Below are 18,884 nucleotides of genomic sequence, written 5' to 3' on the forward strand. Positions count from 1 at the left end.
GCTGTTGCCAGCTCACTCACACGTTCGACCACGGACCGATTCGAGTGACTAGCCAGCGCCCTTTTTTAAATTTCAAAATTTATTGTTAAAAAAATCAGATACTCCCAAGCTTTTTATACTCAGCTGAGCAGAGCTCACATAGTATATTAACTTTGTTCGCATAACGGTAATCCGTAACGGCATAAACTAATCGAGATAGATATAGACGTCTATATATCAAAATGATCTGGGTGAAAAAAAAATTCATTTGGCCATGTCTCTCCGTCCGTCCGTCCATCTGTCCGTCCGTCCGTAAACACGATAGTAATTAAAAAGTTTGGCAAGCTGTAATTTGGCAGTCGTTGAAGATATCATGATGAAATTTGGTAGGCACGTTACTCCTATTACTATATATGTGCTAAATAAAAATTAGCTAAATCGAATTACGAACACGGCCACTTTTAAAAAAAAATTTTTTAAAGTCACATTTTAACACATTTTAACAAAAAATTTAATATCTTTACAGTATAAAAGTAACTTATGTCAACATTCGACTCCAGTAATGATATGGTGCAACAAAATACAAAGATAAAAGAAAATTTCAAAATGGGCGTAACTCCGCCCTTCTTTATTTAATTCGTCTAGAATACTTTTGATGCCATAAGTCGAACAAAAATTTACCAATCCTTGTGAAATTTGGTAGGGACATAGATTCTATAACGATATGAAAATGGGCGAAATCGGTTGAAGCCACGCCCAGTTTTTATACACAGGCGACCATCTGTCCTTCCGCTCGGCCGTTAGCACGATAACTTGCGCAAAAAACGGTATATCTTAACTAAACTTAGTTCACGTACTTATCTGAAGTCACTTTATCTTGGTATAAAATATGGCCGAAATCCGATTATGACCACGCCCACTTTTCCGATATCGAAAATTACGAAAAATGAAAAAATGCCACAATTCTGTACCAAATATGAAAAAAGAGATGAAACATGGAAATTGGATTGGTTTATTGACGCAAAATATAACTTTAGAAAAAACTTTTTAAAATGGGTGTGACACCTACCATATTAAGTAGAATGAAATGAAAAAGTTCTGTAGGGCGAAATCAAAAGCCATTGAATCTTGACAGGAACAGTATCGTGGTATTACATATTTAAATAAATTAGCGGTACCCGACAGAAGATGTTCTGGGTCACCCTGGTCCACATTTTGGTCGATATCTCGAAAACGCTTTCACATATACAACTAAGGGCTACTGCCTTTTAAAACCCTCATTAATACTTTTAATTTGATACCCACATCGTACAAACACATTCTAGAGTCACCCTGGTCCACCCTTATTGCGATATCTCGAAAAGGCGTCCACCTATAGAACTAAGGCCCACTACGTTTTAAATAATCATTAACACCTTTCATTTGATACACATGTCATACAAACACATTCCAGGGTTACCCTAGGTTCACTTTGCTAAATGGTGATTTTCCCTTATTTTATCTACAAAGCTCTCAGCTGAGTATGTAATGTTCGGTTACACCCAACTTAGCCTTCCTTACTTGTTCAGTTTACAGCGCATTCAGTTTTAGTGTTTTTTCTCGGTTTAGTTGAAATATGTAGGGTATATTTAATTAAACTAGATTTATAGTGCTTGCGAAAATGGGATTTCATCGGCCCTAGTTACCGTGAAAGCGTGGAAGGGAACGCAGGTACGACGGCGTTGATATTACCCGCAGGACCGTTGAGTATAATAGCAATTGGCATTTGAGAAGTATTTTGATCCTACGTTAAACTCATAAATCATACCTGGTATGCCAAAAGAGCAGTTAGCATAATCAATCACCAACTCCACCGCAAAAAGTAAGTTCACCCCTCAAATCCTCATTCAAAATTCCGTTTAAAATAACCTTACCCTAGTCTTGAGCCAAATTTAAAATTATAAATAACAAGTAAGGGTGTCTAAGTACGAGTGTAACCGAACATTATATACTCAGCGTGAGCTTCAATTGTACAGTTCATTTCAGATAAATAACTTTTCTACATAACACGTGGCACCGCCCATTTAAAAAAAAATGTCTCCCAATTTCCTCTTACAACAAAACTTGGTAAGTCAAATATCATTGATACGAAACTATTTTTCGCTACGATATAGCTTTGTATTGTAGTCTATGACCGTTTTAAATATATTTTATATAAAAGTATCAGAGGTCTTTAACCGATCCCTTCCATTTTTACTAGAAATATTTCCAGATATAAGGAAAATATTGTAACGAATATTAGCAGCACTAAGGGATACTATCATCTCTAAGCCGATGCTAAGCAGTGACTTGTATGCACATCAATAATTCAATCACACGCAGCGGAGAAGCAACGCAAAACCACATGCATACATATATCTGAGATACTCCCGAAAGTATGCAATGATAGAAGCTATAAAATCGTGCATCTGTAGTTACAGCTGAGTAATTTTTTAGTTGATAACTAACTAGTAAGTTCTGGAAATGGAAGCGCCTAGAAGATGCAATGAGGAAACCAGACAGTATAAAAGGCAGCAACAGTAGAGGCGCGACAATCAGTTTGATTTAAGCATTCCATCTGTCGAGCAGTAGCAGTGTTATTTTGAAAGTACTTTAATAAAGGCCATTTTGCATTATTGAATAGTGGTGTTATTTATTTAAGAGTTTAGTGATTTGAACGTTAGCAGAAGGGTGCAAATAAGGGGAATTGCAGTAAATTCGTTACAATATGTCGATCCAATTTTACATAGAAAATTGCTAAGTCATAAAAGAGGCGGTGCCACGCCCATTTTCGAAAATATGAACTTTTTCCCATTTTTTGTTATAATTCCACTCGCGAAAAGATATATAATTGATATAAAGCTCTTTTTTGTAAAAGATTTATCTTACTTCATTCGTCCACGACCACTTTAAAAACCTTTAATATATATATCTCTGCCAATAAGGCTATGATAGGTTTAACGGTTTTTGATTTATGATTAGTAATATTTGTAAAATTGATTTTACAACAAGTGGGTGGTGCCACGTCCATATTCCCAAAGTTTATGAAATTATTGTTTGCGTGATAAAACCAATCTACCACCAAAATTTAATTACCTTAACCGTATTCGTTTTTGAATTATCTCATTTTTTCATTTTTCTAAATTCTCGATATCAAAAAGTGGGCGCTCATTTCCAATACCAGTCTATTCTGGGTCCGGATAAGCCTATACACCGAATTTGGTGAAGTTATCTTAATATTTACTCAAGTTATCGTGTTAACGGACGGGCGGACATGACTAAATCAAATTTTTTTTCGATACAGATGATTTTGATATATGGAAGTCTATATCTATCCCGATTTCTTGTTACCTGTACAACCAACCGTTATGTTACCAAAGTTAGTATACTCTGTGTGCAAAGCACGCGTATTTTTATCCAATTGAAGTATTTTAGAAGAAATAAGATATTTATATCTCAACAAGAAGGCTTTAGAAAAAAATATTCCTGTGAAACAGCATATTAGTAGAAAAATTATCAGACATTGGCATTCAAAATTTAGAACTAGATTGCTTCAAAAGTTTTTTAAGCAACCGTAAGCAAACAATAACCATTGGCTCATCATTTTTAGATGAAATGGAGATTAAGAAGTAGAAAAATTATCAGACATAGGCATTCAAAATTTAGAACTAGATTGCTTCAAAAGTTTTTTATGCAACCGTAAGCAAAGAATAATCATTGGCTCATCATTGTCAGATGAAATGGAGGTTAAGGAGTAGAAAAATTATCGGATATAGGCAGTCAAAATTTAGAACTAGATTGCTTCAAAAGTTTTTTAAGCAACCGTAAGCAAACAATAACCATTGGCTCATCATTTTCATATGAAATGGAGGTTAAGATTGGGCTTCCCCAAGCCTTCGTTTTCGCTCCAATTATATTCAACATATACATTAATGATATTAATTTTGAAATTTAGTTCAATAAAATTGTTTGCTAACGATGCACTAATTTCGATAAGTGTTACAAACGAAAATTATTTAAGAAATAAATTACACACTGATTTAAATGCCCTTTATAATTGGTTGTGTGCTAATAGATTTAAAATTAAAATCGGAAAAACTAAACACATTTTAATAACTAGAAAGAATGTTTGTGATTTTAGAACACTTAAAATTACCAATTCAGAAATTGAGAACGTAGATACTGTGGCGAATGTTGGCATCACTATGCTGTTAGTAAATAATCACAACAACAAAAACAGCAAGCAGCCACACTTATGTACAAGGCAACGAAAAATATTCCACACACATAACCAACAGCTCAAAGTGAAGACATATATCACATACACACATGTAGTCATCAGCTAAGAGCAGTTGTGGTTACTCACACATACACACGCCTATAGCTAAATAACCAAGTATGCGATACAACTGTTCCATGTTCGTGAAAAGTCTACACCTTAGAAGAAATATGCGAACGAGGCAACAGAGAGTATAAAAGCAGCGCAAGCTGAGGAATAACTAATGATTTTGGATTTAAACACGCTATTAGTTGTGAAGTATAATTGTGAATTACTACTTACAAAGTAGTCTAAATAAAGACCATTTTGCAATACTGAATATTGGAGTTATATATTCGACAGTTCAGCGACTCGAACGAATTCGTTACAATATTATTAAAGACCTTGGTATCGTTATGGATTGTAAATTAAAAATCGACGCCCATATCGCTTACATAACAAATAAAATAGCAACTAACCTGAAAAACCTAAATAATTACTATAAAATTGAAGTATATCGATCTATTGTTGAACCTCACTTTTCAAATTGCTCTACAGTTTTATTTGTTATGAAAGATTCCCAAATCGATAAATTGCAAAAAAATCCATAATATAAAGCTAGGCGATTCATCTTAAACAAACGTTATGATACCCCAATAAAAGATATGCTACTTAGTTTAAATTGGAACACTACGGACTCATTCAGTCGTACAAATTACCTAATTATAAAAAGGAATATGAACATAATGGCGTTTTTTATAAAGGGATAAAAGCTTCAATAAATTACCTGAACACATTAAAAATTGTGCTAATAACGTGTTTAAAAAAGGTTATACGATTACATCAAATCTATGAGAATAAATTTAATATTAAGATCTGAGCTGGTTTGTGATACATATTCCTAATTTATATATTTAATTCTAAAATTACATATTTCCTCGTTTAATATTTAACGTATATCTACTTAAATGATTCCACTTATTGTTAAGTAATGCAATAATATTCTTAAATAGTATACGCCAGGCTCTAAATGAATAAAAAAAATAAATACAAATTTAGTCTGTGTCTGCTTTTACTATCTTCTACCGAAACTTTGGAAGAACGAGAGTTCCGAAAATGAAACAAACCATAACAAATTAACTTCTCACTTATACAAAAACAAGATATTTATTATGCTAGCCCACCTAATTTCGAGCAGTGTTGTTGCTCAAAATTTAGTGCACTGCTTCCAATTCAGTGCCCAAAGCGTGTTATACGATCACGAATGAAAAACCCATTTCACTCAAATATAAATCTGTGAAACTATTTATAAAAATTATTATAAATTATGGATCTGATGTGTACACATTTCACTTAGCGCAAATATCTCACTAATCGGGATCACAATTTTAGGGCTATTGAGGTTTCGATAACGGATCGTAAAACACTATACGGCCCCTGGTTTTATGCACTATACTATAGATCATATCGCACACCTAGATCAATAGGGAGCTAACTCAAAAATCTAAAACTTAGAGGTTATGGGTACCTCCAAGCTCCCCAATTTGATACCTATCGAACTGTATACTCGATTTACTAATAACTCTACTAACCAGCGAGAAAAGGCTTTGTAAAAAATAAAAATTGCATTGGTTATATGGGAGAGTTAGTCAGGTTTTTCGTTTTCCGAACATTGCGACTTTTTGAGTAGTTCGCTGTTTTGATCTAGGCGTGCCATATTAACAGTTTGGAAACAAATAGAACTTAAAAAGTGGAGTCTTTGTACCTTTCTGTATCTAATCATTAAAAATACGATCACGCTATTTTACCATATTACAACTGTTCAAATTTACTTACTTAATTGGCGCATTACCGTTTAAATAGTCCAAACAATTATTAATAATTTTATTTCGCTGGAATATACATATTTATATTGGATTTGTTAATTTGGTAGAACAAAATCTGGATGTTTACATGATTTTGAAATTTTAGCCTGTACTTTCAGTAAAAAAATTTCCTCAAACTCTTATAGTTATACATATTTGAATTTATTTCATTTATAAATATCGCCCACAAGAGTATTCTTGCTTTTAGTTCTTTATATTTAACCAGCGGCGTAAAAAGTCTTAAACAATAATGAATTTCATAAATCATTTCGGGCTTCTGCTTATTCTGCTCAGCTGTATTTTAACCTATGGGAATTCGAGCATAACGGATAGCCCATACATAATATCAGTACAAGAAAATGACAAATATATTTGCGTATGTATTTAATTAGCGAGCTTTGCTCATATTGCTTTATACAATGGTTTCTTGTAATTGATATTAGAGAAAAATTGTAAGTTTACAAACGGCGATGGTTACTAGAACATGTTTCTAAATTTCACTTCTTCATCAGCTAGCTTTTGCGTAGGTTCATTAGTCACTTTTCAATTAGTGACTACAGCTGCAAGTTGCCTGAGAAAGAAAAAAATGGATTTGATGACCGTTATAGCTGGTGTAACTGATCTACGCGAGGCTGGACAACGTCTCAATGTGGCGAGGTCATTTATTCAACCTAGTACACATATCAGTACCAGAGATATGGATATAGGTGCTGTGAAAGTGACTGACCCCTTTACTGAAGGGCCTACAGTTAAAACAATAAAGCTTTGCAGTTCTAACTTAAAACATGGTACACATATGCGAATTAGTGGATGGGATGTAAGTGATAACACTATACTCCAAACAATTGACGGATCTGTACTATCATCGTATATTTGTACGGATCCGGATAATATACTAGGTCAAACTTTCACAGGAGATTTTATTTGTGTTGGACATGTTGGAATTGATGCGTGTACTGGATATTCAGGATCATCGGGCGTTGTGAATGAACAACTTTGTGCGGTGGTACCTGGCGGGAGCCCCATATATCCGACTATATATAGAAATGTAAATAATGACATTGTTCGAAGCTTAATAGAAAAATGGATGAAATGTTAATTGGATGATGTGATTGTAATTTTCGACTGCTGGGTGGAATATCACCCTATCTCGGTTCAACATCCCATTTCAACATTTTTTTTTTGAAACAAATTTTCAAATATGGCGTTTACGAAACAAATACCGATAAAAGGCGTTTCCGGAATCATAGCTGAGATAGAGTGATATTTTACTAAGCAGTCGAAATTTGTTTTTGGATTATCTTTAAATAAATATTTATGACCACAATTTCATTTTTGGTTTAATGCAATTAAATTGTGACGCATGCAAATGCCTTAGGTTGGGAGGACAAACTATAATCGTAGCTTTAAAGGTTCCACTTGAACGAATAGAACATAAGATAAAAAGAAAAATTACTTAAGGAACCTGCTAGTGGACAAATAGTTCAACGATGCTGCGAGTTTTATGGCGTTTTCTATTCTGAAATTAATGTAACCTCGTTGGTTCTTCTCTGTTGCTTCGTATGTTTGTGTATTCCTTTCACAAAACATTTTGCTTTGAATGAAAAAATGGCCACAATAACCTACAAATTCACCCATTTTACAGAGCGCAAGCTGGTCTAGTTCAAAAGATAAAATGTTTGAATGCAATATGAGGGTAACATTTTTTTTAGAAAAGAAAGCGCAATTAAAAATAACCACAGGGCGCTACGAGCAGAGGTGGGGGAAACGGACTCCAAGAGCTGAAATCAGCGACAAAAATCAATTGCGTGAGCGCAGGGTCGGGGATAATGGAGAGAGATAAACAGTTCAATAGCGCTGCGAGTCTTACAGATAAACATCTTATACAGTAAAGTGCCGTCGAGTGAGCTTCTCCTGACGTTGTGTTTTTTGTTGCTTCTGTTTAGCTGCACAGAGGCGGGTGCAAAGATATTGTGATCCGAGGTTAGGCCCTCGAATGCTATGCATATCTACAACACTGGAGACGTGCCAGCCGTTTATCACCACGTGGTCGGCAGGGGACTGCCATGTAGCTTGATGTATGTATATCTTAAACTTGATGCTGGCTATGACCATGTTTGGAGCATTTAGGAGGGGTTTTGTTATGGGGCTGAACTTTCCGACCGCGCTGCCAAAAACACCTTCTTTGCCCACCTTGGCGTTAATGTCGCCAAGCACGACTTTTTTATCATGAAGGAGCAGCGCTCGTATGTGCGTAATAACAAATTGATGTCTAGCTTATAATTAACACATGATATTGATTATATCAGTTTGGCTTATTTCGAGTAGTGTTGTTGCTCAAAATTTAGTGCAAAATTTGAAAACAAATAAAGCTTAATAAGTCGACTTTTTATACTTTTTTGTATTAATTAATCAAAATACTATCACGGCATTGATATCATAATTCAGTTGTTCAAATTTACTTACTTAATTGGTATATAACTGTTTAAATAGTTCAAACAATTATTATTAATTTTATTTCGCTGGAATAAAATTTATCTTGAATTTGTTATTTTCGTAGAGCAAAAGCGGCTGGTATGGTGGTAGCGCTTCCCGCCTACTTATATACTATACTATAATACTAGACCGGCGTTTTCCGTGGTGGCAGCTAACCAGATTCCAGATGCCCAGGCATGTACATCCCGAAGTGCCTGATCCGTCAGATATCTGATGGTTGTTTAGCAGCTGCCCCTTATGATGACTGAAACTTCAACGTCATTTGCCGTTGACTGGTCCTCCGTCGAACCGCCTAAGCAATTGGTTGATAACCAGCGTTCACAGCATTGGCGTCCCTCTGTTTACATATTTAGACAGTGTCCATAGTGCAGTAGAGGTGGAAAACTATCCGGACTATCGATATACGCCGATAGTATCGAAGGGCAATATCGATATATCGCTACTATCGAGAAGTTTTCGTAGCGGCAGAGAATCTCTTATGGAGCACACCTAGGTGCTACAAAAATACAAAAGTGAAGATATTTTGGAAGTGGTGCTGTTTTTTGTATCATCAAGTAAAACAAGAATTCTAATTTTCAAAACAATTCCAAAGTTTTGAGTTACCTGTTAAAATAGGTTTTTATATAAAAAAATATTGACGACAAGCGATGCGGCGGCTGCAAAAAAAAACTTAAAAAAAATGACGTATAGTTGTGTGGACACAAATGTAAATACGTATCAATTCTTTTAAATATTAAATTCAAGTCATTACAGATATATAAAGATTTTGGAGGAGTTTGGAAAATTAAGGTTCCTGTTCTAGTCGACGATACCTTCATAGAAAACAGTATCATCTTTCCAAAAACGAAAAATAACCATGCCCCCCTCCGAAACCGGGGATGGGATCCAGAACACCTTTCTGCATTAGCGGTTTTGTGTGAACTTATATAAAATTACACTGGGTTGGATTAACAAATCAAAGATCAAATTAAATCTTAGCAAATTACCTCGGTATCAAGAATCCGAAGGCTGAAAAAACTTTATGTATCAAACAATTTTCACGAAAAACCGGAACCGGAGGGTGGAGTCCAAAGTATTTCTGCGCAGAACATCTTTCTGCATTAGCGGCCTTCTGCCGGGCTTATAAAAAATACACTTGCCGGTCAAACACCATTTTGGGATTTAAATTAAATAAGTGCAAAACCTTTTTCTACGCCAATTTTCTTTCTATGTGCAACAACCACATCAAAACTGTTAAATTGAACTATACAAATATTTCCACACAGAGCTAACATCTTGGTGTCAAGACGCGTCGTTTGATACCCATCCAGATATTATCGAACGCGTATTAGCAGTTGGCCGCTGTTCTAGATTTTTACGAATTTTTTTGGATGTGTATTAGCACACTTGCGAAGCCAGTCCTGCTTTTGAGGCAGATGTTTCTTTTCCGCCATCATTTTTCTCTTTTGAGGCCGAGTACAAAGCGCAAAGCTGGAGATGATCCCACAAATTGCTTGTGTTGCCGCTTAATTTGAACTCCTTTTTGCAATAGGAACAAATCGCCGTGGCTTTATTTTTATTCGATTTGGAAAAATGATTCCAGCATGATAGCAGACATCTATACATTCTTCTTGGGGGACACGCTATCCATTTTGTTCAGAATGTGCGAAGGTTATGAGTATAACAATGCAAAAACTCGTTCCAATCTAAACGCATGTTTTACAGACTTCTATCGCTTCTAAAATGTCCGCTCATTTGTAAAAGTCAAAATAAGTGCTACCAACATGCCAGCATAACATGTGTTACCAATGCGTTTTTATATTATATATGTATAAACTTACAATTCCACAATACAATACTTTAAACGATAGTATCGATAGTCATAAAACATCGATAGTACCATCGATAGGTAAAAACTATCGATACTATCGTCGATAGTTTTCCATCTCTAATATACAACATTGCGACGTGATCATTCTGTAGCTTAACCCTCTAACCGGCCAATTTTTGTTTTCAATGAAAAAACTCAATTCTAGTGCGATAAACTCGAATTTGAAGTCAGATTACCAAAACAGTTAATAATTTTCCCCCCAGGGCTCAAAAACGCCACCCCGCCTTTAGGCGGACCTGCCTGTTTACGGGTACTTGAAATGAACGAGAAAGAATTTTCTTATGTATTTTTATTAACAAAAAACGTTAAAAGAGTATTGAATTATTGTTTATGGAATAATTGGAAACATTTATTTTTTAGCTGATAAGCATACGTAAGATTATATTTTGTGCAAAATATTTGAGTTTCTGATTTACAACCAGGCATTTTGCACACCCTTTATTGCTCCGATCCAAAGAATCAGGTATATGATCAATGCCATCGTAAAGAATATCAATCGGTGGTGCGTTGGTTTTTTTATTCGGCTTCCATTGGTCACTTGGAGAAGTACTAGCTGGTCGCACCACTGGTCTCCTTAAAAGTTTTTGAGAGCTACTTTGTACTTTAACTCGAAAATCCGGGAGTTTCACATTTGTAAGCTGTTGATTTGCGGTAATTCGACGATAGAGCAGGTATGCACTTACCATTGCCATATCTATAAGATGATAAAATATATTTAGCGTCCTCTTCCTCGTTTTCATCCGAATATAATAGCGTCCTAGTAAGGCGCCCATGAGATCAACTACCCCCCCCCCCCCCCCCCCCCCCCCTCCCCCCCCCCCCTTCTTCCTCTTCGATGCGGTTGCGAAGTTGAGGATTGCTAGTAGCAAAGTTTTTATCAGGGAACTGTCTTCGACATTCATTCACTGGGCCAGACCCATGTCAAGTGATCGCTCTCGTCATTGGTTGGGCTAACCACTAGACCCAAGGCAAGGAACGTTGTTCCCGTTCTAAAGTTAGATCTTCGGCCGTACTGGTAGACCGCTCCTTTACCGAGAATATAAGAATCTATAACAACTTATCGTCTCCACTTTGCACAGTATGTAACTTGTAGGAGCCAGAAGACGTTTTTCACTTTATTGCCACGTGTCCGATATACAACAACATTCGTTCCCTTTAATTTGGTGAAAGAACTTTAGATAAGGCCAAGGTGGTTGCCAGTTTAAATGGATTTAACGAGCCTTTGGCAAAGTTTCTTGCGGATAGCTTTAATATTAGGGACTTAATATTAAATGAATTTTCGTAGCTCGTTAGCATTTTATTTAACACGTAGTACGGCATACAACATACTCTGTTATTGTCGCTAGTATCTACTTTAATTTATTTATTTAAGTGTTTCGATGTACGCAAAAGCACACGTCATACTCTGTATCTAATTTTTTAGAAAAAATAAATATATACCACTTCTACAACTACTACTACTACTACTACTACTGAATGCTATTATCCTCTTCCGCATCATCCCTGATAGCGATTTCTTCCTCCCCCGGATTGCCTTTGCCTTGTTATCGTTACTCTTTTAGTAGTTTTTGAGTTCATCTTGGTCGTACGACCACCTGCCCGAAAAGTGTGAAAAATGTAAAAAAAAAAAACACCCCTTGCTGTTGTAAGGCCAACATTATTTAGCGAGGCGGCCCGGCATCCATAAGGCTCCGTTCAAACCCAGCCAAAAATACTTCCTGGCTGCCATTCACCCAATAGGCACGGATTGGGAGGCCGGCACAAAGGAAGTGAACCAGTGGACCTATTTGAAAACATCTTATTTATGGAGCGATTTTCTTAAAATTTTGCCTAATGGTGGATACCCTTTCTTTGCGGGAAGTGAGCTACGATTGGGACTTGTTTGAAATAAATTATTTAGGCGGCCTTTGGAACAGGTTATACTATGTACAAACCAGACCTGTAAAGTACTGAGTACGTACTTGTACTAGTACCAAATAAGTACAAGTAATCAAGTACTTCAAATCGAAGTACGAAGTATAAGTGCTACAGTAGTTGTACTTCAAATCCGAAAGTACAAGTAGATATACTTACGAAATACTTGCAAGTACACGAAAGTACTTTTTCTGATAAAATGTGTCAGTTTGATTCATAAATGGAAAATCAAAATATGAGTAAAATTCATATTAGAAAGCAACAAGAAGTAAAACAACATATTAAATAAGTATAAATTGTACAACAGCTAACAATATTAAAGTAGTTTTATGTTTGCCTTATTAGTACTACCTTTTCAAGACAAAAGTTCGCAATTGGTTGCCTTCTACGACTATAAAAAATGCCTGCTAAGGAAAATAAACGATCTACTGGGTCGGAGGAAGCTGAGGGCGTATTTATTTCTAGTGATAAGTCTTTCATAAGAGCATAACTCCAAAGCATATTGAAATCTGTTGATGTACCTTTAAAATACCTGTAAAACTCTTCTTCAAACATTTTGTCAAAGTTAGGTGATCGTAAGGGTGCTCGTTGCTCCGCTTCAAAACCGTTCAGTACTTATCAAAGTACTTCGAAAGTTCTTACAAGCACTTCAACAATTCAAGTACAAGTATACCGATACTTATACTTGTACTCATTTTTCGAAGTACTGAGGTACTGATATTTGTACTTGTACTGGTACTTTTTCTTTACAGGTCTGGTACAAACACACACCATATTAGCAATTCGTACCATTTGGGCAATTTATTACGCAATTTATCATGTAATAAATTGTAAGAATAAATTGCCAATTTAAACAAATAAGGAAGTCTAAGTTCGGGTGAAACCGAACATTACATACCCAGCTGTACACTTGAAATGCTGTTGTTGTTTGTTTTGTGTGCTAATAGTGTTACATACAAGGCTGCGCAATAATACATATACATATGGTCCTATTTTGAACTAATTTTCGTTTAAAAGAAGCAAAAAGGGTACAGAGGCTAACACCAATGACCTTGCTCGGGTAATAATGCAGTTTTCCTTCAGATATGGGGATATGTCTACTGTTTATTTTAAAATAAAGATAGAAAAGATCAATAAAAATACGATTGGTACAAAACTGTTTTTCGCTAAGATCTAACGTATTATATTCGTCTACGAGCCTTTAGAAATCTTTTATATAAAAGTGGGCGTGGTCTTTAACCGATATTGTCCATTTTTTCTAGAAATGTTTCCTGCCATAGAGAAAATTTGCTTACCCAATTTTATTCCGATTCGTAATTTTTCTTCGAGTTATGGCTCCCGAAACATAGAAAATTGCTTAGTCATAAAAGGGGCGGTGCCAGGCCCATTTTTTTAAATTTGAAGTTTTTCTTATTTATTGTTATAAATCCACTTGGGAAATGAAATACCATTGATATAAATCTCTTTTTTGCAAAGATGTAGCTTATTTATTCGTCCACCACCCTTTTAAAAATCTTTTATATAAAAGTGGGCGTGGTCCCTAAACGATTTAGTTAATTTTTCTTCAAAGCATTCCTTATAGTAAAGGCAACCTCTCTGGCGAATTTTGTTCCGGAAGGTTTAACGATTTTTGATTTATGATTAATTATATTTGTAAAATTGATTGTACCACAAGTGGGCGGTGCCACGCCCATTTTAAATTTTTTTCTAGAGCTTAATATCAGCCCACACCTCAAATTTCAACATTCTAGGATTATTATTTAGTAAATTAGTAGTTTTCCAAAATGTTATATATATAAAAAGTGGGCGTGTTTATCATCTGATTTCGCTCAGATAAGCTCGTGTACCAAATTTGGTGAAAATATCTCAATATTTACTCAAGTTATCGTGTTAACGGACAGACGGACGGACGAACGGACATGGCTCAATTAAATTTTTTTTCGATACTGATGATTTTGATATATGGAAGTCTATATCTATCTCGATTTCTTTATACCTGTACAACCAACCGTTATCCAATCAAATTTGTACTTTTCTGTTTCTAATGATTATAAAAATAAAATAAAAGAATTATAAGCACTTCCTTTATATAAATGGACAAAAATCAGCGAAAAATTTCTCCTTATATAAAGACATATTCTTGCTAAACTTTGATTTTTAAGTTTTGACATAGAAATTGCAAAAATATATATGAGAAATAAATATTGGTGTGTTGGTAGCGTGCTCCGCCTATCACACCGAAGATCCTGGGTTGACGCCCCGGGCAAAGCAACATCAAAATTTTAGAAACAAGGGTTTTCAATTAGAAGAACATTTTTCTAAGCGGGATCGCCTCTCGGCAGTGTTTGGCAAGCACTCCGAGGGTATTTCTGCCATTAACAGCTCTCAGTGAAAACTCATCTGCCTTGCAGATGCCGTTCGGAGTCGGCATAAAACAAGTAGATCCCGTCACGCCAGTTTGTATGAAAAATTAAAAGGAGCACGACGCAAATTGGAAGGAAAGCTCGGCCTTAAATCTCTCCGGAGGTTATCGCGCCTTACTTTTATTTATTTTAAAAATATAAAAGTGTAGCGCACATTACTTGGATTGGAAAGTTGGTAGGAAAGGAGATAATATTATTCAATCAATTGCGCTCCACCTTTATATTTTTACTTCTCATAAATATTTTTGCAATTTCTATGTCAAAATTTAAAAATCAAAGTTTAGCAAAAATATGTCTTTATATATTCATTCCAAAAACAAAATACAATTTTTCTAATTTAGAAAAATTAAAAAATAACAATAATTATCATTAGAAAAAATTATTGTTCTGGCCTTGAGCTCGATTCGAACCTTGAATGATTTATCAATAGGCCGATAAAAACAAAAACAATTGTTAATAAACCATGAGCACTTGGGAATGTCAAACAAAGTAATTGACAATAAACAAAAATCCAGCATTATCAGTGATTTGCACCAGATGGCACAACACTGAATAAATATAGTTGGTAAAAAGGAATAGAAGTAGAAAATTTGCCAGGCAAACAAACCACCGCTGTATAGCTAAATGGTTAGCGCAGCATGCCTAAAACGTACTGATGATGAAGGCTTAGCACCCTTCGAAATGGATATATCTGCGCAGCTATGGCAGGTTGTCTGAAAAATTTTCGACTTACTATTCCAAAAACAAAATACAATTGGCTAATTGGTAGCACGGGACGCTAACTGAGCACGCAATGGGACGTAAGGGGCAGTCTGGCTTATGAGTTTTTGGTAGCCCATATTTCTCTTTTGTTATGTATTTTCCTTTGTAAAGCTCGTCCACGATATTGTTGTTTCTTCTTTGTAGTGTATTTGTTGGGTCGGCTTTAATCACTGTATACGTGTTCTTGTCGCCTAGTAACTGTTCAATCTTTTCATCATAGACTCTTTTGTATAAGACGACGGTTCTGTTTCCTTTGTCCGCGTCTGTCACAATCACGTCTTCGTCGTGTAGTTTTAAAAATGCTTTAGTTTTGTTGTACGTTTCTGTTATAAATTTCTCGACCGAATTGTGTTTTATGTGTCTCTTAAATTGAAGTATTTTGTTGCTTAATTTGGTTCGGGCTATTTCTTTGTCGTTCTCGTTGTCCAGAGCTCGAATTATTTGTTCTACTTCGGCTATCAAATGTATGGGTGAGAAGTTTTTCCTCGTAGCTGGTAGCGTAAATTTTTTGCCCAGTGAGAGAAGCCAAACCCCGGCCCCAAACGTAACTATAAATACAACATCTGATAAAATAAGGAAGCAAATCGATAAAACCAAACACATTTTCCTATTAAAAATACTGAGCATAGAAATAACACAAACAAACATAAATATTAAAACGTCCAAAGATGCAATTTTTCACGCACAACAAAAACTAAAACGTACACTGAGCGAAGAAGAGCTCAATGCATTCGTCGGTAAACAAACTTTTTAAGCCAAAAAATAGGGAGAACGAAAGAGACAACGATTAACTCAAAAATAGAAAACCTAAAACACGAACAAATACGTAAACTTGGTATCGACATCAATAGAGATTGGTTCGTCAACAAAACGAATATAAAGTTTCCCGAAGAAGTAATGTGGCTTCTCTCACTGGGCAAAAAATTTACGCTACCAGCTACGAGGAAAAACTTCTCACCCATACATTTGATAGCCGAAGTAGAACAAATAATTCAAGGTCTGGACAACGAGAACGACAAAGAAATAGCCCGAACCAAATTAAGCAACAAAATACTTCAATTTAAGAGACACATAAAACACAATTCGGCCGAGAAATTTATAACAGAAACGTACAACAAAACTAAAGCATTTTTAAAACTACACGAAGAAGACGTGATTGTGACAGACGCGGACAAAGGAAACAGAACCGTAGTCTTATACAAAAGAGACTATGATGAAAAGATTGAACAGTTACTAGGCGACAAGAACACGTATAAAGTGATTAGAGCCGACCCAACAAATACACTACAAAGAAGAAACAACAATATCGTGGACGAGCTTTACAAAGGAAAATACATAACTCTAAAAGAGAAGTACCAACTTACTAGCTCAGCGGCAACCGCCCCTAGACTGTATGGGCTAACAAAAACTCATAAGCCAGACTTCCCCTTACGTCCCATTGCGTGCTCAGTTAGCGTCCCGTGCTACCAATTAGCCAAGCACATAGGAAAAATTCTAAAAACATTAATTTCAGAAGATTACAACATAAAAAACGTATTTGAGTTAAAAGAAAGAACAAAAGATATGAATGTAAGCGAAGAAGATGTATTAGTATCTTTTGATGTTGTCTCACTTTTTACTAACATACCGACTGCCCTTGCCATTAAAATTATAATGAACAAGTAAGGAAGGCTAAGTTCGGGTGTAACCGAACATTACATACTCAGTTGAGAGCTGTGGAGACAAAGTAAGGGAAAATCACCATGTTGTAGACAGAACCTAGGGTAACCCTGGAATGTGTTTGTATGACATGTGTATCAAATGGAAGGTATTAAAGAGTATTTTAAGAGGAAGTGGGCCATAGTTCTATAGATGGACGCCATTAAGGGATATCGCCATAAAGGTGGACCAGGACTAGAATTTGTTTGTACGATATGAGTATCAAGTGAAAGGTGTTAATGAGTATTTTAAGAGGGCGTGGACCTTAGTTCCATATGTGGACGCCTTTTCGAGATATCGCCATAAAGGTGCACCAGAGGTGACTCTAGAATTTGTTTGTACTATATGGGTATCAAATGAAAGGTGTTAATGAGTATTTTAAAAGGGAGTGGGCCTTAGTTCTATAGGTGGACGCCTTTTCGGAATATCGTTATAAAAGTGGACCAGGGTTGACTCTAGAACGCGCTTGTACAATATGGGTATCAAACGAAAGGTGTTAATAAGTGTTTTAAAAGGGAGTGGCCCTTAGTTCTATGGGTAGACGCCTTTTCGGGATATCGCCATAAACGTGGACCAGGGGCGACTCTAGAATTTGTTTGTACTATATGGGTATCAAATGAAAGGTGTTAATGGGTATTTTAAAAGGGAGTGGGCTTTAGTTCTCTAGGTGGACGCCTTTTCGGAATATCGTTATAAAAGTGGACCAGGGTTGACTCTAGAATGCGCTTGTACAATATGGGTATCAAACGAAAGGTGTTAATAAGTGTTTTAAAAGGGAGTGGGCCTTAATTCTATGGGTGGACGCCTTTTCGGGATATCGCCATAAACGTGGACCAGGGGTGACTCTAGAATTGGTTTTACGATATGAGTATCAAGTGAAAGGTGTTAATGAGTATTTTAAGAGGGTGTGGGCCTTAGTTCTATATGTGGACGCCTTTTCGAGATATCGCCATAAAGGTGGACCAGAGGTGACTCTAGAAATTGTTTGTACTATATGGGTATCAAATGAAAGGTGTTAATGAGTATTTTAAAAGGGAGTGGGCCTTAGTTCTATAGGTGGACGCCTTTTCGGAATATCGTTATAAAAGTGGACCAGGGTTGACTCTAGAATGTGTTTGTGCGATATGGGCATCAAATTAAAGGTATTAATGAGGGTTTTAAGAGGGAGTGGCCCTTAGTTGTATATGTGAAGGCGTTTTCGAGATATCGACCAAAATGTGGACCAGGGTGATCCAGACCGTCATCGGTCGGGTACCGCTAATTTATTTATATATGTAATACCACGAACAGTATTCCTTCCAAGATTCCAAGGGCTTTTGATTTCGCCCTGCAAAACTTTTTCATTTTCTTCTACTTAATATGGTAGGTGTCACACTCATTTTACCAAGTTTTTTTCTAAAGTTATATTTTGCGTCAATAGATGAGATGAGTGCCCAGGAACCTACATACCAAATTTCATCAAGATACCTCAAAATTTACTCAAGTTATCGTGTTAACGGACAGACGGACGGACGGACGGACATGGCTGAATCGAACTTTTTTCGATACTGATGATTTTGATATATGGAAGTCTATATCTATCTTGATTCCTTTATATCTGT

At 35.9% G+C, this 18,884-nt stretch overlaps 1 protein-coding gene across 7 annotated transcripts in view; it reads right to left on the reverse strand.

The window, feature by feature from the left end:
• The window catches only part of LOC137252177 (F-box/LRR-repeat protein 16), a 701,255-nt gene that overhangs the window by 190,703 nt on the left and 491,668 nt on the right, over nt 1–18,884 (reverse strand). The window contains exon 6 of one of the 7 annotated variants that reach the window (XM_067787532.1): nt 10,336–11,180. The exons of the other annotated variants lie outside the window; for them this stretch is intronic. Coding sequence (XP_067643633.1) covers nt 10,843–11,180 — 338 coding nt within the window. The 3' untranslated portion in view covers nt 10,336–10,842. Of the gene's footprint in view, nt 1–10,335; nt 11,181–18,884 lie in introns of those variants that run through there. 7 annotated transcript variants of the gene reach the window in all.

The sequence above is a fragment of the Eurosta solidaginis genome, chromosome 5 (genome assembly GCF_040869045.1).
Source record: "Eurosta solidaginis isolate ZX-2024a chromosome 5, ASM4086904v1, whole genome shotgun sequence".
In the NCBI taxonomy this organism is placed as follows: domain Eukaryota; kingdom Metazoa; phylum Arthropoda; class Insecta; order Diptera; family Tephritidae; genus Eurosta; species Eurosta solidaginis.